Source organism: Cuculus canorus, chromosome 4 (assembly GCF_017976375.1).
Source record: "Cuculus canorus isolate bCucCan1 chromosome 4, bCucCan1.pri, whole genome shotgun sequence".
NCBI lineage: Eukaryota > Metazoa > Chordata > Aves > Cuculiformes > Cuculidae > Cuculus > Cuculus canorus.
Genome location: NC_071404.1, coordinates 54,288,300 through 54,314,123, shown reverse-complemented (window position 1 = coordinate 54,314,123; position 25,824 = coordinate 54,288,300). Strand labels below are relative to the sequence as shown.

General features: G+C 43.7%; 1 protein-coding gene across 8 annotated transcripts in view; it reads left to right on the top strand.

Moving 5' to 3' along the window:
* Positions 1-25,824, top strand: part of CXXC4 (CXXC finger protein 4) — a 110,896-nt gene that overhangs the window by 4,006 nt on the left and 81,066 nt on the right. Inside the window, exon 2 of one of the 8 annotated variants that reach the window (XM_054065763.1) lies at positions 14,268-16,422. The exons of the other annotated variants lie outside the window; for them this stretch is intronic. Within the exon in view, the coding sequence (XP_053921738.1) occupies positions 14,268-14,312 (45 nt within the window). The 3' untranslated portion in view covers positions 14,313-16,422. Of the gene's footprint in view, positions 1-14,267; positions 16,423-25,824 lie in introns of those variants that run through there. 8 annotated transcript variants of the gene reach the window in all.

Genomic DNA, 25,824 nt, shown 5'->3' with positions numbered 1-25,824 from the left:
CTAGTATTTTTCATAGAATGTTATTATTACTAGGAAATTTTATGTATGGTAATAATAAATCTATAAAAATAAGATTGACGTCACGTTGCACGCTGCCTACTTGTGTATGTATATTCTGTGTTCATTCAGATTTACAGTTGGTTAAAGAGACATAATCTTTATTTACCCACAGAGACTACTTATTTTTTCTGATTGGCATAAGAGTCTATAACTTCTGCAGCAGGTTATGAAGATTAGGAGCCTGATGTTACTTTGCGTCACCCTCTCTCTGAAGTTAACCATCCGGATGCAGTGTATCAATCTCACTTGCCCCGCTCCTCATTTTCATTACTATGGCAGCAAAGTCAGGCAGAGGGACTGACTGGGTCTGAAGGGTTCAGCCCAAATGTGAAATACCTGTTCTTTGGGCATACTGTCATCATGGCTGGTACCACTTGCTTTATGCGTAACAGCCGCACTAATTGATATGTGCACTATTAAAGGAAATATTTGCATACTGATCTGAAGTAGTAAACATCAGCATCCAAATCCTTGGCACCTCGCTGAGTCGCATTTCAAGCCAGCAGGAGTTTGAGATGGCCTACACCGGGGATAGCATTGTGATGATTGATTTTAACAGGCACGGTGTCTGATCCTGAAAGTCTTAACACCATATGGCATTGCCACAGGGGAGAGAGGCTGCGCTGGCAACCTCCGAACTCGCGCTTCATGTTGTGGTCGCGCATGGGAGTGCTGTTCAGGGCAGACTGCTGAGCTCTGTGGATAGGGGTCAATTAGTAGGGGCCTCAGAGGAAGCGATTTCTCTGCTGTCTCTCTAGCTTAAAATTACATGCATAACTTAAGCGATGGCACAATTACGGTACCATGAGGGGGAACTGAAAAGCTTGACAAGAAGCAGGCAGCTAGCGTGATCCAAAGCTAACTGGAAGGTGGAAAGGAAGACCACCTCGTAGCCTGCATTGCCGTTCTTCACTGAAGTGTTGCTGTATGGCAGCGTTTCTCTTCTCCCTTTTGCTGCCTCACAGCCCTCCACCTGACTAAGGCTCTCCATGAGTTAAACACTGTGCAAGTGGCCAAAAAAGCCAGTTCGTGTCCCTGGGCATTTACCTATAGCTAGGGCAAGAACTTCGGTCTGTCCCAAGGGCAATTCACGTTGGCTTTTGGCTGTGAAGCCCTGATCAACCCTGAAGGCTGTTTTTAACTCTCTCATCCTCGTGCATGCCCATTGCATTCTGCCAGCCTGCTCTTGGTTTTGTGTTCTCAGGATAGAGCTGCGAGGAGGGTGCCTGGCACGGGAACTGGCTGCTGGCACTGTGCAAGAGTCCTCGCTGGGTGACTGTGGCACTCCTGCCTCAGGGCTTCTGACACAGCGCATGATCCTCTAGGGATGGTGTTGGCAGTGAGCAGAGGAAGCAAGAGGCAGGGTGGGATTTTACCTTTGTTGAGCATTTTGCAACGGTTTTTGTCACTTTCATCCAGATTTTACATGCCTGGGAAAAATGTGTTCCAGGACGAGTTTTCATTTTGACTTCTTGAGGTTCTTGGGGACAACACAAGGCCTCCTACTACCACCTCCAACAGTGACCAGAGCAGCCCTGCAGGCATCTTTGCTCACTGACGCCTCATGTCTGCCACTTGGAAATCTCTTTGGAGATCTTTGACCTAATGCACTAGGATCACATCTTGCAAAGTGGGAATGAAATGTCGTTGGTGGGAGACTTGGGGTTGAGAAAGACATTGAAAGCCCAGCAGGTCTCCTTACAGTTCTGGCAAATTACTAAGCACAAGGAATAGCCTCTGGAACGGAGTTGGACATAGTGTGTTTTACTGTTTCATGAGTTGTTGTTTCCCCTTCCTTGTTATAATGCAAAGAAAGTGCTCAACCCCCATGACATTAGTGTTCAATTTAGAATATACATTATATGAACTGCTGTTTGATATAGCATAGTTAATTAAAGGGGGGCAAAAACTAAGCTTCCGCTGCCTAAGAAATCTCTTAGTGGTTGGATTTGGTACTGAACTGAACAGAATTTCAAGGAATTCAGCAAAACTGTAGGCCAGTCAAGGACTTAAGAGCCTCTTTCAGACAAGCACTGCTTTCTGCTTGCATTGGAAATGGCTTGCTTTAAATCCTTGAACTATGATTGTTTGGTGGTGAAATTGTCTGTGTGGTAAGAGAGGTTAACTGGTTGTGGCGGTTCCACATTTTGATTGCACTGAATAGTTCTTTGCACATTTTTTTAAGTAGTGACATTGGCTGTACAGTTGGGGCATCAGGATTCTGTGCCGTTCTTTAATGTTGTGGCTGATTGGTTAGTCTGTTTTTTTAAGCTGACATCATGAAATATCTGTGTGTTGCTTAGGCCGGACAAGTTGTATGTGTTGTGAGAAAGATGATGAATGAAGCCAATGTTTTTTTTTTTTTCTAGAGCAGTAATTAGCATAATAAGTACTTTTTTTTCTTTTTTTTTCCAAATTACCTAAGTAATTTTGGACTATGTATTTGTTGGAGGTACATAGAACCGTTATGACTTTGTCTCCTATGCCAGTAAGCACTTTTGGAAAATCTTACCAATTCTCTGTACAAAATGTTATGGGCTATACACACCATACCTTATGCACATAGGGAGACTCGTTTAAGCTGGTAGATATGTGAGTATTATGTTATATACCTCTCATTTGGGGTAGGTAACAGGAAGTAACAGTCTTAATTTTTGTCTGCCTGTACGTGTATGTTCATATTACTGGCGGGGGTTGGCCACTTTCTATGCAATTCTGTTTGCTAGGTGGGCAGCTAACACTTTTCTTGAAGTCAGGGAAGACCTCACTCACTTGAAGAGTGAAATAGGATTTCAGATAGTGGCCTCTTTTGGGGGACAACGTCTTGGTACTACGTTTTTGGTTTTAAGAAATGCGCCCTAGAAGGTTAAATAGAAGGCAGATTGTGGCTTCTGTATGCTGTCATGCACTTGATGCTTGGTAATGGCTGAGAACAAGTCCTTTCCAAATATCCTAAAAATTTGTGTCTGTAAAAAGATAACTAATAGTCTTCTGACTTTTAGCATACATGTGTTTTAGGGGTTTGGCCTGGTGAAATACTTCTAAGCAGGCATACTTAGAACATACACCTTAAAGTCTCATCAAATACAGGATAATCCTTTTGATCGCTGGTTGCAATGGGAAGTGGCTGCTGATTGTGTAGGGAGAGGCTTTAAGATAAGCTTTTCTGATGTACCCAAGTGAGTTAGGAGCAATAAGAACATAACTCATGTCATCGTAAGAAAGTCCCTGAGGCTTGGCCCTTGATTGCTAACAATTCCTGAGTCACTGACTATGCGCTTAAAAATTGCTATCAGATACCATGTCTTCTGAGGGGTCCCACTATCCGAAGAAAGCATTTCTTGCTTCTGCACTGTCTGTATATTTTGATAGCTCATCTGCTTTGAATGATTGTACTGAACCACAATGTCTTGAAGCATGTAGTTCTGTTTGACACTTTTTTTGCTATTTAGGAGCCCAGCCTGCTGTGTCCGTCTTCTCTCTTATTTTGGGTACCTTTACTGTTTTCAACAGTGATGTCTTGTTCAGTCACACGCAAACACCTGTCCTGAAATTGAATTACTCTGTGGTGTAATCTAAAGTCATCCCCCTATTTCAGCATCCTGTGCTTTCTGTTGTGTGTTGAGTTATGTTGCACCATACTTTAGATGCGACAGCCATTTAATAGTGTTGAAGCCTTAGCTCTGCAGGGGCTAAAAAGATCCCAGCAGGCTTGTTAACTTCTACTCTCAGACACTATGGGAAATATTTTCTCCTCCCTGGAACTCCTAGACATCCTCTTAATTAACGCTATAAAAATCCATAGGCAGGTATGTGTGAAGCCTGTTGATTTTTTTTTTTTCCCCAGTTTTCCAGAGTTTCTCCATTCCTTCCTATTTAACCAGATACTCCAATGCCAACTGAGATATGAGAATGTAAAAGGAATGAAAGCAGCCTTGGTCATGCTGGATACTGTGTTCTTGGCGGGCAGCAAACTCATCAAATGCCTTTTCCTTACTCCCCGTAGGGTTTTAGTCTTTCCCTTGCTCTACTCAGTGTTTTCTTTTATCTCAGTCTCTGAAGTGTTGGACATTTTAAAACTGCACCACTCCTGTCTCAGGACGCTATTCCTGCTGTGGCCATGGTCTCTGTTCTACTTCTGTATAGGATCACCATTAGTTGGTGTCAAGTTTAATTTGACTAGGAGGTATTTGTACAGAGAGAAGAGAGTGGTTTTAGTGGTTTAAGAAGTGGGAAATCAGCTTAAGATTTGAGGGAGAGGGAGGAACTTAATAAACACTGGAAAACGGTGGAAAATCCTAGGGAGTTCAGGATGGATGTAACTTAAGATGAGGACGGAGGAGGAGGAAGGAAGAGCTACAGAGTCTCAGACAAAGAAGGATGCAAAGGTGGTTGGGGGTTGGTTATGGCATACAAAGCCTTGCTGAGGGGGGACCTGCCCCTCTGTAGCAGGGATTTAGTTACCATGAGGAAAACTGACCAAGCATTGGAGGTGATCTGCTGACAGCAAGGGTACAGTGGCAAGTGCTGAAAATGGCAGTGAAGTAGAAAGCGTAATATATCTGCTGCTATGAGCAGGAGGTTTGCCGTCTGTAATTCAGGTGAGGGAGTCAAAGAGCTTACCAGTAACTGTCTTCCCAGCACTCTCTGTGGGAAGAAGGCTTAGGTTTTGTAGAGCAGAAGTGGACCTTGATGAGAGTAAGCAGGGCTTTCCAAGTGCCCTTGTTGATAGGGTAATCCAGTTATTTTTTAATTATTTTTTTATATTAAATAGAATTAATGGAGAGAATCTCAGTATTGAGGCAAGCATGTGGAATAAGAGAAGCTGTATGATCCAAACAAGTTGTTCAAGAGCTAATGAAAAGATAAAGGCATGTGTACAGACAAGCTGACAAATGTGAAAGAGGAGGGGAACTTGCAAATGGGAGGCTGAAAATAATGATTTGTTGCGCAAAGAGTGCTTGAGCTTAAGGTTTTCTTCAATGGTATGTACTGTGTATCCTAGAGAAGCTAGAGCATGCTGACTTCCTGTAAGCCTGCACTATGTTAACATAAAGAATTTGCTCCATTGTCACAAATGAAATACCGTAAAACAATTGTGATTCAGTAAAATCCATCCTTTTGCGTCTCCTGACTCCTGAGTGGGGATGCAGAGGTGGTGCAGTGACCTTGACAGTTACAGGTTTGGAAGAGAGCTGAAAAGCTGGAGCCATCTGTGTGGAACATACAAGGAGGGCAGAGTGTAATTATCACAGTGCAGTTAAAGAGGTCAGAAATGGAAAAGGAGAGGCAGGGAGTATATGTTGTTAAATATGTGATTTCCAAAGTGAGTGGTATGAGTTGAACAAAGGCTGTTGGTTTTGGAGTGAGCAAAAGAGGAGAAAATATATTTGGAAGTGTTGTGGATTTGAATAGCGAGCCACCAGGGAGCGGGTGGGAGAGTACTGGGTGACACAAGCTCAGTAATGATGTAAAGCCTCTTCCCTCTAAATCAACAGTTCATCTGAGCTCTGGGAGGCGGCAGTCACAGTTGGCTGGTTGCTTGGAAGCCGATGTGAAATAAATTGGAGGTCAAAGTCCATCAGGGGTGACAGTGTCATGAAAATAAGCGCTGGGATGAGTCTTAATTGTCATCCTTGAAAATTTCAGAAGACTTACCTAGGAATGAATAGGGTTCAGACCATTTACAATCTTTTAATGTTCTCCTCTCCAGTCAGGAATTGTGGTGGCCTGCTGTATAAGAGTTTGCATTGCTGCTTCTCTCTGTGCATCTAATCGGGTGATACATGGTGCTTACTGGCTGTGAGAAAACCAAGCGGACACCTGTAATGAGTCTTAGGCTTTGGCTGAAAATACTCCTCCACCCCGGTGGCTGACAAAGTACTGCATTTGAGTGAATTTGGGGTGTTTGTTTTCTTGCATTTTTTTTCACCCCAAATTTTGCAGGAAAAGAAACAGGCAAGCAGAGGCCAAGCATTTCACGGATATATTTTTCACTTGCTCTTTTATCAAAAGCATATGAAGAATCCCAAAGGACAGAAAGCAGTTAGCTAACCAATGAGGCATCACAGCTGATTTTAGGTTCCATGCAGGAGAAATAGATGCTGAAGCTCCAGCAGCTCTAGGGGAAAGAGATTTAAATGTAGGTTTGGTACTGAGAAACGTGCCTTCCATCTGCTTGGAGACCCGTCCGTGAGAGATTACTGTACCCCAGAGCAGCAGTTTGGAGAATGATAGAGATGTCAGGCTGTGAGTGCAAAGGCTTGTACCACTGGATGATGAACCAGCAGGGATTTCTCATTAATGGAATTAATGTTAACAAGAATAATTCTGTTTTGTGAGCTTGTGTGTGGAAGGAGGATAAGCGATAGAGAGTGATGGATGGTCTTCACAGGGATTTGATTAGGGAGAAGGTGAATGGCAGTGTGTGTGTGAGAAAGGGGAAGGTGTACGCACGTGATGCATCCATTGCAGAAGGAAGGCACGCTTCTAGTTGATAATGTCTGACAGAGGAGAGTCAGCAGAAGTAACCAGGCAGATCCTAGGCAAAAGCAGAAGCCGAGCAGTGGTTTGGATGTTTCATTTTTAGTGTCTTTTCTATTTTAGGGTCTTGGATTTTATATTGCATGCTGCTAACAAACCTGCATCCAAGAATTTCTCTATAAAACTTTTCTCAGTAACAGCGGTTTCTGCTTTATGCTAATAAAACATTTGACTATTTGATACTAATTCCCACAGTCAGTATCGGAGCACTGACTGACAGCTTTTCTGACCTGCTTAACATCAGGCTCTGAAGTAACACCGTGCGAGAGCTCGTAAGAGCCTTTCCCCGTTCCTGAAAAAGCAGGAGATGGGCCAGGCTGGGCAGGCAGAGCAAACAGAAACAATCCCTCATTCTGCCTAAGGCCTTCAGATGCTGCCGGAATGCAAATAATAAATAAATAAATTAATAAAAAAGACGCAAAATGTCACTTGAGCTGAATAGGCACTCTGGTAAGCTTAGTGGCTCCATCCTCAGTTACAGGGATAGCTGAAAACCAAAGGAACTGCAAAAACTGCTCGAGAGGAATGTAGCAATAGGGAAAGAAATGTGAATCCCTTTGGCAGTGAGGTATGAGAGACTCCTGACCTGAAAACCCAAACCTCTGATGTCTTCCCTGCTGCCTGTGCCAGAAAGTGGTTGGGAGCCCCCGCCTGAGGCCGGAGCGTGGCCAGCTGGAATGTGGCTGCAGGGTAGCAGACGGCAGGAGTTCCCGACCCTGGCTTGCCCGGTGCTGCCAGCCCTGTGCTCGGGGTGCCAGGCACGGGGAAGCCGGCGGCCAAGCCGGCTGCTCCCCTTGGGAGCGAGTGGGACGGCAGAGGTGGAGACTTGGCTCCATCCCTCAGCTTGCTGGCCAAAAGCGCTGCGCTGGCACAAGGGAGGGAGTGTGCTGGAAGGCAACCACAGCCAATTACTCCCAGTCCAGGAGGGAAGGGGGAGAGGAGATTTGTTCCTTTCCAGGGCTCTGCTTGCGTGCTAGGGCAACGCTTCTGCCTGCCAGCGTTGGTGCGAGCAATGCTTAGCGGCTCAAGCTGCTCCCTGGGGATTTCGAGGCCGATGGCAGAGCAGATGAGCTGCTCCACTGAAAACTAGCATGACTGCTCCGAGCCGTAGGTACTCACCGGCACAGAGAGGAGCTCTGTCACTAACATTTCCTGGGACTGAGCTGGTTTTGACAGCATTAGTCTGGATTCCTTATGTTTTCTGATCTGTATTTGCCATCTGTCTTTCCCAATGGTGTTAAGCATTTTTTTCAGATCAAAAACCTGAAGTTGTTTAGCCATTCCCCAAATTTAATCTCATATATAAAGTGGAAAAATTAATCTATAATATAAACTATGGTGTGTACTGAATGTAAATGAGGGGCACATTTGCTTGTTCTTTCTCCTATAGAGAAACGCGTTACTCCTCAGACTAATCCTATTGATTTAGCTGGGGAGCTACTGTCTGCTGCTGATGCTGAGTCCACGTGGAGGGATCCAGCTCCACAGTGGCAGGACGGTAGCTCTCCCATGACCAGGGAAACAAATCCTTTATTCCCCAGCTAGCCCTGCTGAAATCTCCTGAGGCTACCTCTGAGTGAAATATTTGAGAGGAGCTGGGCTTTCAAAACATAACCCTGACTTGGGAGTACATTTTTTAAATTTCTATTTGCAGTGTCCCATGGTGGAGGTTTACTTTTCACTTGGTGGAGCTGGCGGCAGAGAAAGTCAAATGAGTTTCCTAATCTGGTATGTTCTAAATCTGGTTTGTCTCAAATGCGGCCTGAGAGATATGCAGTGCAAATGGAAAAATAACTGCCAGCACGCAGATGCATGTCCTCTTGGAGCAAATAAAACTGACTTTTAAAATAAATGCTAAATCTCATCCTTGGTATGAAGGGAGACAGGCCTGTGGCTCAGGTGTGGGGAGAGATATTTTAAGGTGGGCTGCAGAAGCAAACACACCACCAAGCCTCTGACCCGGTGTATGTGTCCCTTTTTATCTGCAAAGTCCAATAATAAGCTTGTTATTAGAGGACATCTGTTACCGCCTGATAACACGTACAGCACACAGGAGTGCAGTGTCAGTGGGCAGACAGGAATTGTGGCAGCTGTGGGGAGCGGCAGTGTCGTGGACTGTTTCACACCTCGCCCAAAGCCAATGCGTCCCTCCCATGGGCCTGCAGCTGGGTGGGAAGACACGAGGAGGAGAGGTGCAGGCTGTTCTGCACAGAGCTCTCCCGTGTCAGCTGGTGTGCATGTGTGCTGAAGCCATGACGTGTGCAGGGGCAGCACCTGATTCCCCCACAGCCGCTGCTGGCCCCTGCGGTGTTGGCACAGTAGGACTCTTGGCAATCCAGCCGGGCAGGTAGTGGAGTGACTGGGACAAAGGCACCATGCTCCAGGCTCTGCCTCTTCCTTCCTTCCTTCCTTCCTTCCTTCCTTCCTTCCTTCCTTCCTTCCTTCCTTCCTTCCTTCCTTCCTTCCTTCCTTCCTTCCATGTTTCCAGGACATGCAATTCACACACAGGTTTCTTGCCCCAAGCCTCCACCTGAAGAAAAAACATTCAAGGAGGCTCTGTGTGAGCTGAATCTGAGCTTTGGGAGGTTTTCCCCAGCGCTGTAGGTAATGTATATTTATGAGCGGAACAAAGTGAGCCATAGATACTTTCAAAGGCTGCTTTCCTCCCAGGGTGGCTCTGTATTTAGGCAAGTAAGCAGGGGAGATGCTGTCCAGACTGTGTTCACTGCTGGCAGAGCAGGCTGGCACAGGAGAGGCGGCAGACATCCTTTACCTACTGAGCAGTGGGCTGCTTCTGTTGAGGACCATTGAGGAGGGCACCTGCCTGTGGATCAGGAGATGGTGGTGCTCTGCTGGGTGCTGGTGCAGAATCACCCACAAGACTGGGTCTGTACTGCCGCGTGTGCCCTCCAGCCCGCTGCTTGACTGGGGAAGGGTCTTTCCAGAGAGGGAATTTGGAAGTGGAAACTGAGTTTTGGAGCATGTGGATTTGCACCAGGTTCTGCACTGTTTATGTATGAGCAATGCTCTGTGTGTAGTTGGTGGTTTCGATGTGATCAAGCTGACACCTAAATTAGCTTACAGCACTGGAAATGACTTGGAGGAAAGGCCAGCTTGCTTTCCTACTGGAATTTATCCCACTGTTCTGATGCTCTACTCTTCTCGGGCAGTTATACAAGTTTTGTGGGACTGATTAGGTCTGTAGCCCACATCTGCACCAGTGCAGGAAAAGCGTACAGTCACTGATTTATGGTGTTTGCTGGGCTGCACTGCTGATTGATCCAGGTTGGCTTTGTGCAGGGTCCATGGCTCTCCATCTGAACTTTTTGGCCATCACATAGCACCGCGTTTCTCTGTCTCTGGTCATATATATATATATATATAAGTACACATATCTGTTTATTAAGTTATACACACACATAGAGCTTAATGGGCCAGATTTCATGCTATACGTCGCTGGCCTAAGTGCCAAATTGCTGCTCTTGTGGAAGGAATTTCCAGAAGAGAGTCTTCTCCGGGGTGAGGAGCTCATGTGGGATTCAGTGCAAACCTTGTTAAGGTCATTTTTCCCTACGTGACTTACACCAGTTCCGTTGCTTTGGAAAGTACAGGAACATCCACCAGTTTAATTTGTCTTGTCATTTGAATTTGACATTCATTAAGGACAAAGTCCGTCTATTTTTGTGGTTTTGTAGGTCAGGTAGCCCAGATGTTGTTGAACATACCTCAGTTTTGGTATAGTTCTCGAGGGGCCTCTGTTGAGCTGGATTATTTCAGCCAGGATATATCAAGGGGAATGAGGAGTGCCACATCTGGCCAACAATTTGCTGTAGCCAGTGTGTAAGTTTGCTTCAATGAGAGAGTGATTTTTGCTCATGGATCAATCATCAAAGGTTTCTTATATAATACAACATCTTTTAACATTGGTCAAGTATTAGGTCATGATCATGTAGTGCTCAGATATATTTTATTATTCTATTTTATTTCTGAATGTTGTTCACCTCAACCCAAGTGATTCCCTAGCGTTGTAGAAAATAATAACACAAATGACCTACAGTGAGTCTTAGTTATGCAGCTGTGAATTTGGGCTGCCCTCCACGCAACAGCATCCTGAGCAGGAGCAGCTGAATTTCCTACTTCCTGATCTCCGTACCAAGCCTTTCAGGCGGCTGTGAGCTGTGAGACTTGGAGAGAGACATCTCTGACAGGTTTCATAGGCTTGAGCTCGCCAAGGGATGGGGCTGGACTGGGCAAGCAGGCTGACATTGAGTGAGCAGAGCCGTGGTGCCCCATGCCTTGGTCCATCAGTCAGTTGGTCACCCCAGGGGTGCTGTGAGAGGCATTATTCTTTAATGAATGCTTTTGCTGTGAAAATACAGAGCTCAGTTATTGAACACAGTCTCTGGTGAGGAGTCTACAGCACCTGCCAGCGTGCTGTTTTCATGCATTGGCAGCACGTGCACGCACACACGTGTAGCAAGGGTCTGCTTTTATGTTTTTGTGGGGGGGCAACCAGGGCAGATACATAGATATAATTTTTTCATTGCTGCTTAATTGAAGGGTTTTTCACTCTTCTATTGGTTTCAGTTGTCTTTTTTACCTCCTCCTCCAAAAATGTACCACGCTTGGTTCACTATGTGAAGTTGATTTTTCAAGGCAACAATTAAAATTTCAGATTTCAGATGTTTGAGCTACTTCTTTTGCGGTGAAAGCTGGCAAGAAGGGAACAGAATAGAGAGTTTGAAAGCTTAGAGGTAATTTCATCCCAGGTTTGTGCAGGGATAAATTCTCTTGAGCGCCACGCTTTATGGCATTACTCGCTCGGAGAAGCCAAGGCTGCGGGTTTCTGAGCATCCTCCTGGGAGTGAGCCTGCTGTTTGTCAGCATTTGCACTGGCACGAGCAGTGAAAGCTTTTACAGCAAAACCACGCTGATCATCTCTGGTTCTGCTCCTCGCCACCCCTCCCCAGGCTTCCAGGAGGATCTGTCTTTCCTGTCACTCAGGATAATGATTCCCTGACGGCAGCACAGAGATCCAGAAATGTGCTGTAATCTTGCTGAGAGTTTGATTCCCCAGCTGGGACTTGTGGATTTATACAGCCAGGCGGTAGATGGTCATTGCTTTTAAGCTTGTATGTTGGTGTGCTGAACCACTAAATGGGCTAAAGGGTCTTTTTTTGCCTGGAAATAACCTTGATTCTTGGAGTGTTAAAATCTATGGATTTTATCAAATAAATTGGTTTAGATTTAACTCAATCCACCAATTTTAAAAGCTTGCTTTTTTGTTTAAGCATGGATTAATAATTCATTCTCAAATCAGGGGTTAGCGCAAAGGGTATTTAATTGTAAATGTATATCTTTAATTAGAACCTGGTACGCGGCTACAAAATCCTTTATCTTGTAGTTTTTCAAAGGCACACATAGTAAACCACAGCTTTGCCCTTCAAAAATATTATTCCATGTAGTTAAAGGTCTGAATGACCTTTTAATCAGACATTGCACCTTTACTTCCAGCTGATATGACAGCATCTGACAGTAACTCAACCTGATGCTGCAAGAAAATAAATAAAGGCCGTCTTCGTCACTATGTCTTTAAATCTCTCTGTCTAGCTGTGGTTTTGTGTTTAGACAGATGGACCCGCAGCGGAGTATTGCATTTAGTTTTCAGGTGAAGACGATCTATTGAGTTTAATACATCTGCATGTTTGGCTGTTCTTTTGAGGTCAATGTAGTTGTATGATCGTTTCCTGTCATTCCAAATGCCAGCCTCTTCTGCAGTCGACCTCTTTATAAATTATAAATCTGTATACCTTGCTCTCAGCAGCCATCTTACAGCCCACACAGACCGGTGCGGTTGGTCTAGCAATTGCATTAGCCCTCCTCGGCATACCTGGGGAGGAGGGCTACTGCGCTTACACTACTTGTAAAGCTTACGCTAAACACATGTTAACAGGGCAAAACAGGGGCTGGTAAAGATGGATATGAGCAATTCCTACTTTTGGACCACTGACACAAAGAAAACTCATACTGGTCAGGGTGATTGTATTCAACAAACCAGCTCATTGCCTTTGGAAGTTATTTTTCAGATGATTTATTAAAGCCTAACATTCACAGAGGAAGAGTGGGTATTGAATTGACCACAGGTCAGAATTCTGGTGACACAGCAGAAGTATTTTTGTCTCTGGTATTTCCATGGGCATGAGCGACAAACGTAACAGTAATGTCTTTTACAAAAAGAGGAGCTGTGTAGTGCTTGAGCTTGGCTGTCACAAAATGGGCTAATTTTTCAACAAAAATACTTGCTGTACTAACGAGCAGTTCCCTGAAATTCAGAAAGAAATCTTCTGTCATCAAGTACAATGCACACTGTGTGCTGTAGGGTACGTGGCTTATTGGATATTTATGGAAAACCAAGAAAAACACTTAAAAGATCCTCCCTGAAACAAAAACTAAAGAATTACTGAAAAAAAGAGACATGATACGTATATGCGACACCAGCAAAATCTGTGAGTGCTCTTTCATTACAAGTATTTATTTGCAGCTTTCCAGAGTTTGCTTTTAGTGGAATTTGATCAGCTGTGATGCTTCTATTTGTGGGAAGTTCTTAATGAAATGAGTATTGGGAGTGAGCTGGGACTGAGTGATCCAAAGTCACTTCAGGGTCTACTCTCCGCACCCTGGTCAGTGCATAGTCATTAGTTCTGGAGGAGAGATGTGTGAGTCCAGGTGCATGGGTTCAAGGGCACTTTCATCATCTTTTGACTCTGAAGAAAACTGAGGGCAAGATGTACCTTGCAGAATTGGCACAGCCCTTACAGGCTCAGCGCCTCAGTCTCTTATGTATGTTGTACTTTAAAGCTGTGAAGGGGCTTTGCCTGGACTCAAATGCGTATGGAGACACCTAAATGCGAATGGATGTAATTTTTTGGAGGGGATAACAGATTGGGGAAGGAGGGAGGGTAGCATTTCTACAAGTACCTTGTTTTTATGTAAGTCAAAGTCCAGCATGTGTGCAAAAGAAAGAACATGAGCAGTCCTGGCAGTCCCCCCAAGCTGGAAGGATGTTCCCCTCACTGAAATCAAGTCAAGGATGTGCTTAAGTACTTCCTGCATTGCAATCTAAATGTGGAATGAGGTGACTAGCCTGGGGTTTGAAAAGGCCAACCTCTGCTCCCGAAGTGTCTGTAGGCACAGCACGCTTTCGGAATGACAGATCCATGCCTTCATTATTCCCCTATCAAAAGTAGTGTTTTTGCCAAAGCATGCGTCTAACCTGCCAAGCCATAACCATGCCTCCAATATACCAAGGCACGGGCAGAAACCATTGCACAACCGTATGGTTGTTCTAAAAGCACTGTCTGTTTTCCAGGGGACCTTTATCCAGCAATGTTTACATTTCCATGGCTACCTTATTGAACTAACTAAGGAGAAAACAACGTGTTAGGTGTGTTATATTCAGAGTATGATGTATCACGTGTGATCCTAAAATGGTGTGTGTTTGGAGAAAGGATGTTTCCATTAATTATCAAGCAATGTGAGGCATCGTGTTGTTCCTAGATAACTGAAAGTATGCCTAAAATGTAAAGGAAAAGAACAACTAGAAGAACTCAAGTATGCCAATGCTGCAAAAGAAAGCTTAACTTGTTTTCTTGCTTTTTTTTTAGAGAACACCTGTTCCCAGCGCTGAAGCATTCCGATGGTTCTTTTAAGCAGTAGTGTATCTTATTTTCAAGGCAGTCCGAAGTGAATGGCAAGCTAAAGTCTTGTTTTAAGAAACTGCTTAGTCCACCATTGAAGAATATACTCAGATACTATTTTCATTTATGTATAGGGGTTTCCTCAAAAGAAAAAGACAAAAATCTGGGAGCCTGGGGAATTGGCCAGCTTCTTCACATTCAGTACACTGATTCTTTCTTTGATGTAACTTAGCTATACTAGTGAAGTTGTTGTCTATTTTTAAAGTGGCTGTAAAAAAAAAAAAAAAAAAGTTTGGGTAAACCCCTGCTATAAAGTCATGTATCTTTGAAAAGTAACATATCTATACTTCATTTTCAAATATATGTGTTTCAGTACTGTAAACTGTACAGATAGCCGCTTGTATTTTGTGTGTTTAGACACAAGGAGACAATCATGTCTGAGCATCTATGGAGATTAACAGTTTGTACACAACAGTGTGGTTCTGCGAGTTAAATCCAGAGCAATAAATTCTAGCTTTAACTATGATTTTGCTTGTTGTTTAGCAGCGGGAGCAACAGCAGCACTGTTTTACCATGCATCCTTCCATAGAGACTTGATGCCAAGTTTTCCAAGATAAAAAGATTGTGATGCATCTAGCAATTACCTTCCATCGTGGTGGTGTAAGAGGGGAAGACATAACATTTAAAATTAACCTTTCAAGCACTGTATTAGCGTAGTAGTTTGTGCACTTGCATTGCTTCCAGAGGAGCTTTACAGAGGGATATCTCTCAAAAAATGCTGTCTGGTGCCTGACTTGCTTTTCACTGTGCTCTGAGGTGGAGCACTCAGCATAGGCAGATGTGCAAAACCAGTCATCTGCATAAAAGTTATTTTAGGATGCAAAACGAAGTGAGTACGCGACATTAGAAGAAATGATGACACAGCCTAATTACCCTTCACCTATGAGTTCTAATGTAACATTTTCAGTCAATGGAGTAAATATTTTATAAAGTGGAATGCCATATTTTTTTGTCCAAGTGGAGCTTTTCACAGTTAAGTGAGTTTTGACAGTTGGACTGGTTTGGGTCTCACTTGCACTTGTGTTCATTTGAGAGCCTGGATATTTTTGTGGTATAAAGAACTTTTTAAAAAAAAAAAGTTTGAAAAAAACCCACTTCTCCCCACACATTTCTTGGTCCACTGATCTTGACTTTGCTGAATGGCTGGTCCCTTAGGCCTCCAGAAGAATGCTCCGCTATTCTTCTTCCTGCTTTAGCTGTGTGGAGAAAATGCCTGCTCCTCAAAAAGGCAGTGCACGGAGGGATATAATTCACATAGTATAAAAAATACAGGCGATACTGAACTTAGGGATACTTATTATCAGTTGATCATCACTTTTTGTTGCTTGGCTTCGTCCTACCACTCATGAGTGAAAAGGCCATCCTATCAAAGTAAGTGAATGCTTTTGTGCCGTGTATTTGATTGGTTTATCATTTTATACAAGGTAGGACCAGTAGTTTCACAGAAAAGATGCTGGGCATGGAGATAACCAGTTAATGATGCACAGCACATTCAAATCTCATATTGTTTTAGCACTTTCTCTGTTTTATGCAAAGACTTTCAGCCTTTGGCCCCTGATCACACTCACTTGGCAAAGCACATGGGATGGTTTGGAGCACTGCAGTATGGAACCCGTGCAGGTGGGAGAGAAGCTGGCTTTGGCCGGGGAGGGATCTCACAGGACTGACGGGTGTTTGGAGTGGCCCAGAAAGTGAAGATTGAGGAATGGAGGAGGAGAAACCTCCTGAGGTCACACGTGTATCAGCAAGGCCAGGCAGAGCATGGGTGACCCAGGGTAACTGGAGGAGCATGGGTGGGCTAGGCTTTCACCTGTGTCCTCAACTTAGGGTCGATGCATGTATCTGTGTCTTTGCATTGTACGATGTCACGCACGTGACTTGAGAGATGGGATGTCACATTTGAAATGCCTCTATCATGCTGCCCCTCTTATAATTTGTAAGAGGTGCTCCGATGAATACTCATCCAATACCCATTCAATGAGCTTTACATCTGTTTGTATGGTAGCCATGTACAGATTATTTTTGTGTTGGAAACTTTTTGATTAGGGCCTCTGTTACTCACCACTATGAGCTCTGTAAGGTCTTCTCTACCAAAACACTGATTGACTTACAAAGTGGAGCCTTATTTGCACATCCGGCTGGTAAGCTTGCCTTGCTTTTTGGAAAATTGTGATTGCTTTTACAGAAGCAGAGACGAAATTAAGTTCAGGCTACATTAGGTGTACAAAGATATTCATAGCAATGTACTTACTGTCTAATACCCTAATGTTGCATGTCTTGATGTAGTTTCTTTTTTTGTTTTGTCATTTTGTTTTAAAGAACTGATGGATCTGTATATTGTAATTGTGGTGTTTTACATGTCAATTCAAAATTGTTAAAACAAACAAACAATCAAGCAAACCTGTTAATTATTGAAAATGAACAAGAGTTGATTTTTCTTTGATTTACCCATATGGTTTTCATTTTGGTTGTTGTTCCTTTGCACCATCAGATTTTTAGATTTTACTGACACAGTATTTATATAACGTAGTGTGCATAGAGCATTTTAATTAGTGATGTTCGAAGAAGGAAATCCCTTTTCTGGACTGTCTCTCTCCATCCCAGCCCTACCCCTGCCGTTAATACATATTTGTCAATCAGATCATTGTCAAGATATAATTACCAAATTTGTGCTTTTCACAAGTTCCAAATCCATTTTCCAGGATGAGAATTTGTATTCCTCTGTCTTTCATTCTCACAATGTAAAAAAAAGAGGAAAAAATATAGCTGAACATACTTTTGCCGTCTTCTTGGTGTGAGCACTAAGCCTAATGGAAGCATTTTTTGGCATTCCCCAGATAAACTTATGAAAAATGATAAGGCTGAAAGGGAGGCACATGTTCCCATTCTGTCAATTAATAACAGACCCTCCCTATGAGGGGAAATGCTCCCTTTTGTACAGAACCCCTGGTATGTAAGTCCTACAATTAATGTTAAAGAATATAAAGTCTTTAAATGGGCTATATCTGTAATCAAATAATGAAGAAAGAAAGTAGTTAAATGAGCATACCATTCAGGGTCGAATGCATTCAGCAAAAAGCAGTAGTGGGTCTTTGATCATGGTTAGATGCATAGTGATATCAAACAGTGGGTTCTCATGTTAACAGCTAAATGTTTCAGATTTTGTTTTTATTAAATTTGGCAGTTTCACGCTGAGCTCTACTGTATTCTTAGTGAATAAAAGACAGCTCCTCTGCTAGAAAGTACTCCATTTTCACAATTGCAGGGAACTAGGAGGTTTTTACTTTTTTTTTTTTTTTTCAGAAACATGGGCCACAGAAATGTACTCCTTTCACAGTGTTCTCCTTTTCTGAACTGTGCAGTTATCTATTAAATTTTCTAATAGATATTTGTGTAAGGTGTATGTATGCTTGTGCAATTATGGAAAAAAAAACAGTTTTGGAAAACAGTGTATTTATGAAAAAATAATTACTTATGGGGCATGTACAAAACTGTATAAAAACATTCAATTTGCCCAGTAAAGTTGTTTTTGTGATATTTCTGTGTTGTTGAATAAAGGACTTTAGTATTCAAAATATCTCTCTTTTTCCATAAACAGGTTTTGTTTGTGGGATCTTAAACAAAGAAAACCTCTTTTAAAAAAGAATCCTCAAAATGAGCGATAAGGTCTGAATGCCGTCTTCAGTCTTGTGTATGGGAATGAATGCTTATGAAGTGATGGTACAATAGCTACAAAACTAACTCCTTCTCGATTGACAGTCGGTGGAAACCCCATAAGTTGTATACCTGAAGGTAACCTTTTACTCTGGATTTTTTAAGGTAGCAGAAGAACATACAGCCTTTTTAAGACTAGAAATGTTACATTTAGATTTTGAGGCTATGAAAACGTTAGTGAGGTAGGAGCAAGAGGGATCGCAGAAAAGCCTTCAACCCTGTACGCGGACCTCGGTTGTGTAAAAAGAGTGGACTAGTGAGATTGACATGATAAATTATCAGTTAGCTTCATAGGGAAAAGGATTCAAAAGTGAAATCTCATCTGTAACTTTGCAATAAACGATAGTCCTGAAATTAGATTATCCTGTTGCTGTTAGAGTATTTGGGATTACGAATATGGTTCGTGAGAGAATGACAGTATTGTCTTCCTCTTTTTTTTACTGCTTCTCAATTCAAAGTTCTGCCCTTTACCTGCCTCATAGACTATACATAACAAAGGAAAGAGTCTCCTCTTGCCATTTTATTTCCCCATACTACTTGCCGACATTAAAGAAACTTCAGATAGATGGGAAAGTTCATGACTGTGCTGGCAGCACATCACCTGATTTTGGTGAAATTTGTAATGTCAGTTTTCTGTGAATATTTCTTTAATGAACAGAATGTCTGCTCTTCGGTGCCAAAACAGGGGTTTTGAAACTGTTTGAAATACGAGGTGGGTCCTTTGGTCTGTGAGCTTCCTTCAATGCCATCTGATTTTCTGGCAGGAGCCTCAGTGTATCCTTTTGTTTTATAAAGAAAGCAACAAAAGTGAAAGGAATATGAGTGTTTTTTCCACTGATCCTGTCTGCTCTTATCGAAATCTTTAAGAATATATATTCTTGGGAGACGTAGACCGCTCATTAGACCATGCCAAGAGTGAATCTTGAGGTCTGTTTGAAGAGGAGGAAAAAGGCTGCCAAGTTGCGCAGGCATAGTCAGTGATCTCTCTGGATTAAATATAGGATTCACAGGCAGGAAATACACTCATTTCATGAGATGGTCGATTTGGAAGCGGGAAGAGGTCTCCGAGTTCCTATTCCTTTAATGCTTTCTCTTTCAACTTTTTTTCCCCCTCGAGTATTGTTTTATACTAGTCTGAATGAAAAACGTCCCTCAGCTCCAGAGAAATGCTCGCCCCAGACATGAACTTTGCAGTTTAAAACTACCTCTAGCTTTTTATAGCTTTTATTTTTTAATTAAAAAAAAAAAAAATCTAAAAAAAAACCCCAGACAACAAGCAGGTAATTCTTCAAAGACAAAACTGACAAACTCATTACTGAGCCTATTAGGAGGTAGGAAAATACACTTTTGTGTGGAAGCTCAATTTTTCTAGGCCGTGTTGAACTCGATTTGGTTTTGCCACTAGCCATTTCAGTACTCTCTTTTATTTCTCCAAGGAACAAGTCTGAAATTATGAACGGTCTAGTGATAAAGGGCAGCATGCCTTCTGGGGGGCTCTAGTCTTCCCCAGATTCCCATGTGATTTACTAGATCGCTCGTGAAATTGAAGAATATTATATAGGTGAGTTAGTTATAAGTTCTACCTTACTCTGCTATAAGGATCTACCCAGTCACCAATGTGAGGTGAGCACAGATAGATGGCCCCAAAATCTATAAAGGTAAGAAATACATTTTCTTGGCAGTAATCACAGATGATACAGTAACCTTTGAGACAATGGAACTATCAGAGGAAAGAGGGGTGAAGTTCAGCATCAGCAAAGATGTTGGGATGCGCGCTGACCATAGCTTTGTTTTTGTTTGCCGTTTGGATTTTTTGGATGGACACACTCGGCTGGGTAGCTGGGTCCTTCAGAAAGGCAGTTTTTGCAGAATGAAGGAAAGGCATACAGCAAATTGTAAGCATGTAAGACAAGGATGTAGACTGCCTAAAGAGGCTGTGATGTTCAGGAAATACTTCCACTGTTCTTCTAAGTTTTCAAATGATATTAAAGGATTGTTACATTACAGGAACAGTTTGTCATTCCCTGAAAAAGTGTTTTGAGAAATTAACCTTAATGGGTTAATTTCCTGATAAACTTCTTAGCCTAATGTGGCATCCCTATAACAGAAGATGCTGTAACTGAGGTTCATTGATCTGTGTGAAGCGCCTTTGACTTGCAGAGTCAAGATCTTTGCCTTGTTGTAGAAAGATCTGCAGGTGTCATGATGTCAGCTGGAGCCCGGATTAATTATTTGGTGTGGTTCTTCCCAGCTGGGTTTGTGATATGTGTAAGCATCCTACATCTGAGAAGAAACCTTTCTTCCCTCATGTCTTTAAATCTGATCTCTTTACAGAGTTAATAACACTAGCCCTCTGCATTTCTTCAGGAAAAAAAGCCCAAACCATTAGAAGAGACACATCTCTTTTTGGCTAGATGTTTTCCTTTGGAAAGAGAGAGAGAAGAGTTAGCCCCTGTCAGAAACCCCTGTCACTTGCCCACGTTTCCTAACTCCGATGCTCTCTGCATCATATTTAGCTTGTGAGCAAAGTTTATACCTCAGCTTGGCAATTGAACACAACCCCACAGAAGCAACACCAAAGCAAGCAGGACCCAGTGTGGGACATTGCCACCACCACCTCCCTGGTACACATGAGACACACATAGGTTTGCGTCAGATGCCCCAACATCCCTTCCCCTCTTATATATATGGGAGTTTGTATTGGGTTTGCTGTGCTCAGGAGAGACGTGGACCTCCCAGATGTGATGAGCAGATAGCTTGCTGGGGGTTTTAAGGGGAGATAAGGTTTACATGTCCAGACAGTGACTTGAATGTCTCAGCCCACGTGTCTCACATTAGCTTCTGATTTCAAGCTGTGCGTGTCTAAGGCCACCAGGCTTTAGAAGAAGTAGCTGGACTGTTGAGTATACTTAGTCTCTTATGTGCCTACATTTTAATCCTCATACATAAACATTGATAGTGAATTTGACTAGCTGATATGTTGACCAAGAATGTACTGTTTAATGCGGAATTATGACAACTAGCTTTCAACCTGTTTTTTGAGAATTAGTAGGTAAATAACCTGATCTAAAAAAATCTGTCACCACATTAGGAACTGTGAACTAATTATTGCTTTCTGATACTCTGCTCTTACTTGTTTTGCCTTTTTATCCTGATTGTTTGCATTCTTAGGACTGATTTGTCTTTTTGATGCAATGCCATGTGATCTGCTGATTAATTTTTGTGAGCAATCATAAATACCAACCTATGGTTGACTTGGTATATTTTTATGCTACGCTCCATAAACATTCATTCATTTCTTATGATTACTGTGTGGAAACAGACTTTTACAGGCTAATAAATTTGGATTTGAACTGGATGAAGAGTTTCTTTGTGTCACTTCTTTACTATTTTTAAGAAAAAAAATAAAAATGGAGACATAAAGGTGAGGACTTTGACTTGATTTAGCCAAGTATCTGTAGCTATCTCCACAGGTGCTATCAGCAGTAAACTTAGAAGTGCCAATAGCGAAATCTTATTCTCGAGTTGATTTCATTCACAGTGAGAAAGGCTCCTTGTTTAATACAAAAGAGACTTTTAGGATTTAGGGCTGGGAGAGAGGAGGAAGGGAAATCAGGGGTTTTCTTTAATTGGTTATTCTGGTGTCTTCTCTCCCATAGACCTGCTTTCTTAAACACACTGACGTGCGCAGAGCAGCTTCCAGCTGAGACCAATTAAGCCGAGTGTTTGCCTCCAGTATGGCTCACTTGCCTGAGCCGGGCAATGTTCATTGCAGCCTGTGTGTCCATGCAGGGAACAGCTGGAGCACGCGCAGGCAGGTGACCTCTCAGCAGGCAGAGGTCCGGGGCCAGCATCCTCCTGCACTCCCGGGGTGTGACACTCCCTGACCTGCGATGCACAGCAAAAGTCTGGTCAGAAATGACACTGCGGGTGGTGGAGGTATTTTCTCTGTCAGATGGCTAGTTCAAACTCCAACAGCTTGGAAGCGCTGCTGGAAGGTGTAGTAAACAGAAGGAAAATGAATTCTCATGTCATAGATGTTCAAGGCAGCTCCATAAATGAGTGAGCTGGCAGTAACTGGTAACCCTTTAAATAGTCTCTTCAAGGAAACCATTGGTACGGAATAATATTTCTGCAGGGAGAGGCAGCAAGGCTAGAAATAGGTTGACCCAGTGCCTGCACACAACTACGTGTAGTCCTCTGATGTAAAGAATGCAGCATCTTTTTTGTATGTCATTCTGATGTGTGTCACAAACTTTACACATAAAAATTCAATATTTCGGATTCTTCAGGCCAGCACTGGAGGCCCAGGGCAAACACATGATTTTAATCTCACTAGAGCATACAGGAATTTGATACCAGGAGGGCTAATGCTTTGTCAACTTTCAGGCCTTGGATGTGAGCAGCAAGATCAAGTATCACTGAACTGTGCAGCTGGACTAGATGGTGCCCAGCATCTGTAAACGCTGAACCTGCCAGAGGCACAGCTGTCCTAGCCTGGCATCTTTGTGGGGCACTAGTCTGGCCCCTGCCTTTCATTTCCTAGCTCTGCTGGAAAGACTAACTTTCATAAGATGAGGATGATCCTGAGGCAATCTCATCACAAAGATAAAACATGAGCAGGATTATTAGCTGATTGTTTTTTCCCCTTTTGTGACCCAGCACTTCTTACTCCAATAACATAAGCTAGAATTGCAGCAGCTGAAAGCAGACGAGAAGCCGGGGAAAACTGTGGCTCCCTCAAGCAAGGCATAGGAAAAAATTCACTTGCTCACTCTTTCTTTGGTTTTTTTTGGGTTTTTTTTTTACCCCTTCCCCTGTATTTCCTTCTTTGAGCTCTGCAGGGCTGCAGCTGTGCAGAGTCCTGAGCTCCCAGAGGCTGGAGAATCTGCAGGGAAGGTAGAGTGCTCGGGATGTGAAGCAGTGCCCCAGCAAGTGTCGAGGGTGGGAAGGCAGCGGTGCTTCTGCAGGGGCAGGAAGCCAGTGCAGATGGCAATGGCAGCAGTGAATATGTATTCTACCTCTGCCCTAAAATGCTGGTGCTGATCAAATCTAGGGGAATTCCTAAGGGGCAAAGGCTAAGACAGATGTCTCCTAACCTTTACCCTGCCAGAAGTGAGGGTTCTGCAGAACAGACTAAAATAAGCCAGGCCCTGGCTACTTTTTTCCCTAATTATTTTCTAGAAATAGCTGACTTGGTTTTGCTAGGACTTTGAAAGCACACTCAAGGTGGACACCGAGCTCGAGGTAGATGCCTTGCCTGGAAGCTTCCAGCCCACAGAATTAAAGGTCTGAATAAAGCTATGAACCACCGAAGATGGGACCTCATAATAAGCACTCAAATGATGTGAACTGCAGGGGTTGCCACCAGCTTTGCTAAGAATAAAGGAGAGCACGAGAAAAGCATTAATTCTGCAGTGCTGCATAGGGAAACCCAGGCTGGTCCTCCGCCACCAAGGCGGGAGGCAGCCAAGGTGAGTTAGTGCTTTTTGGGCTTAGCATTGAACACCTCTTGTATGGTGGAAAGCACGGCTGTTTGGCAAGCCAAGCAGGTGGCTGTGGCTCTTGGTACAGTGGCAGCTCCAACCAAACAACTCCCCACGGTTGCTAAATCGCGCCCTGGGAAGCAGGTGGGTGAAATGCTTACCCAGCATGTGCACCACATGGGCTTTCACCGTGGTTTTTGCCTCTGTATCATCTAAAAAGAGCCAATTGTCCAGCTCTTCGCCTTCTGGCCCTGGTGTGCTACACACAGGTTATATCCAGGATGGTTGTTTAAAGAACTGTCCTGGAGGTGATGGCAATGCCCCAGCAGAGCCATGCTGCGGTGTCCCGTGGCCCCTCCTCTGCTCCCTGCCACTTGGGTGCAAGCCACCGCTGTGTTTTGATGCGACATTCCACACTGCTGTTCTGACACATTTCCGCTCCCACCACAGTCACTGCATTTCTCTTCTGCTTTATGTTAAAACAGGGATGGTGTTTAAATATTTATTACTGCTAGAAACTCCAGAAGCCAAGTTTCATTTGTATAAGCGACGGGGAATTTTTTTTTCCAATTGTCAGTAATAATTCATTAATTATTATTTTAAAGTCATTGTTCTTCTTGTGAAGTGTCACCTTCCCACCGGCTCAGCAGCAATCTGCACGAGATGTGTGGGATGTACAGTGCAGTGGTTCTTGCTTCTGTGGGTTGTTGCTGCTCCTTCAAATATATTCTACTTAAATGAAGTGGGTGTTGTAGTTCCCGGTGTCTGTTATACTGAAGGGAGATTTTTTTTTTGTCTTGCTCTTCCCCCAAATTAATTTTTTGTGTCTGAGTGCCTTCTGCTGCCATTACCACACCTGAAGAATTGAGGAATGCTTCTGCCCCTCTGCAGATGCTGGAGGCAAAACTTGCATGGCTTTCAGCATTCATGGATGCTGCATTTGGCTGCAGCACTGCTGGGTTGCTTCTGGACAAGCATTTCTGACAAGCCTCAGTGGTCCTTAATGGAGGTTCTAAGCGTCAAAGCGGTGTGGTCTGGAGTACAGAGCTGTGCAAAAACAATCTCGGTGGCCTTGGCAGGTTCGCATTTTTCTTAGATTACTCTGAATGCAGAGTGTTGCTTGCATTCCCCTGCTTCTGCCTGGCAGGCAAGGGAGGAGGCGGCTGGAGAGCAGCAGATTCCACCTATGGGAAATGGAAATGGGAAACTTGCACTGGCAAATGCTTTGTTTTTTTAGCCCAGAACGTGAAGTTTGTCTTGTAAATGTCCTGTTTCCAGTGTCTTTCTCTTGAACACTGCTGTTACCACTTGTGCTTTTGTCACTTTCACTGGAGAAGACTGTCCTAGGGAGCAAAGCCACAATCCATCTGATGCTACCAGGGACATATCTGGACATACACTATATTTCTATAGACCACAGCTGAGCCGCGTACATGAGCCACTATTGGCCGTGGAAACTGAGTGACAGGCTGCAGGCCATGCTCTAACTGGACTATCCAAAACCACTGTCAGGAGCTGGAGAGGAGTCAGGGAAAGAGCCGCCAGGGCGAGTGAACCTGCTCTCGGCTGCTGTAACCACAGAGACCAAACATGCAGCCCATGGGGCAGAGAGGAGAAATCGCTCCTCTGGTCTGAAACGTGTTAATGAGGACTACCTTACAGGGTTCCTGGCTTGCTTGGGAAGGATAGCAGCTGCCAAGCCAGGAGGTGCAGGGCTGTCCTGGTCTGCACAGATGGGGCTTCTCTGCTCCTGGAGCTTGGGGCCAGGGACAGCTCTGACAGAGGAGCAGGGGCAGGAAGAGGTGATTGTGTGGGCATGTGCTGATGGCCACGCTTACAGGTGTGCCAGCAGCTGTTTCTGTGTCCAAATCCCAGCCAGCTCAAGCACGCCAGGCACAACACAAAGAACATCTATGCAGTCGAACCCATCAGTGACACCATGCCCCAGAGCATTTCCTTTTGTTGTGTGTGTGCCCATGTGAGCATTAACAGGCAAGTACAGGGCTGGAGATAAGGTTTGTTATTTTGATTCTTGTTTTTTCTTCTTTAAAGATACACAATGCAATTTGGCTCTGTTCCCACTCCTTCCCTTCCTTTTCCTCTTCATCCCTTCCCTTTCTGCCCTTGCCACTGAATGGCCCGATCACCCTCATTTTCCTTGTGGGGAGAAAAAGAGGGAAGAGCAAGAAAAAGTTAGTCCTTGGTTAGTGCAGCTAAGCAATCCCGTCAGGTGTGGCCTTGCTCTCTGCAGAACCCCGTGTTCC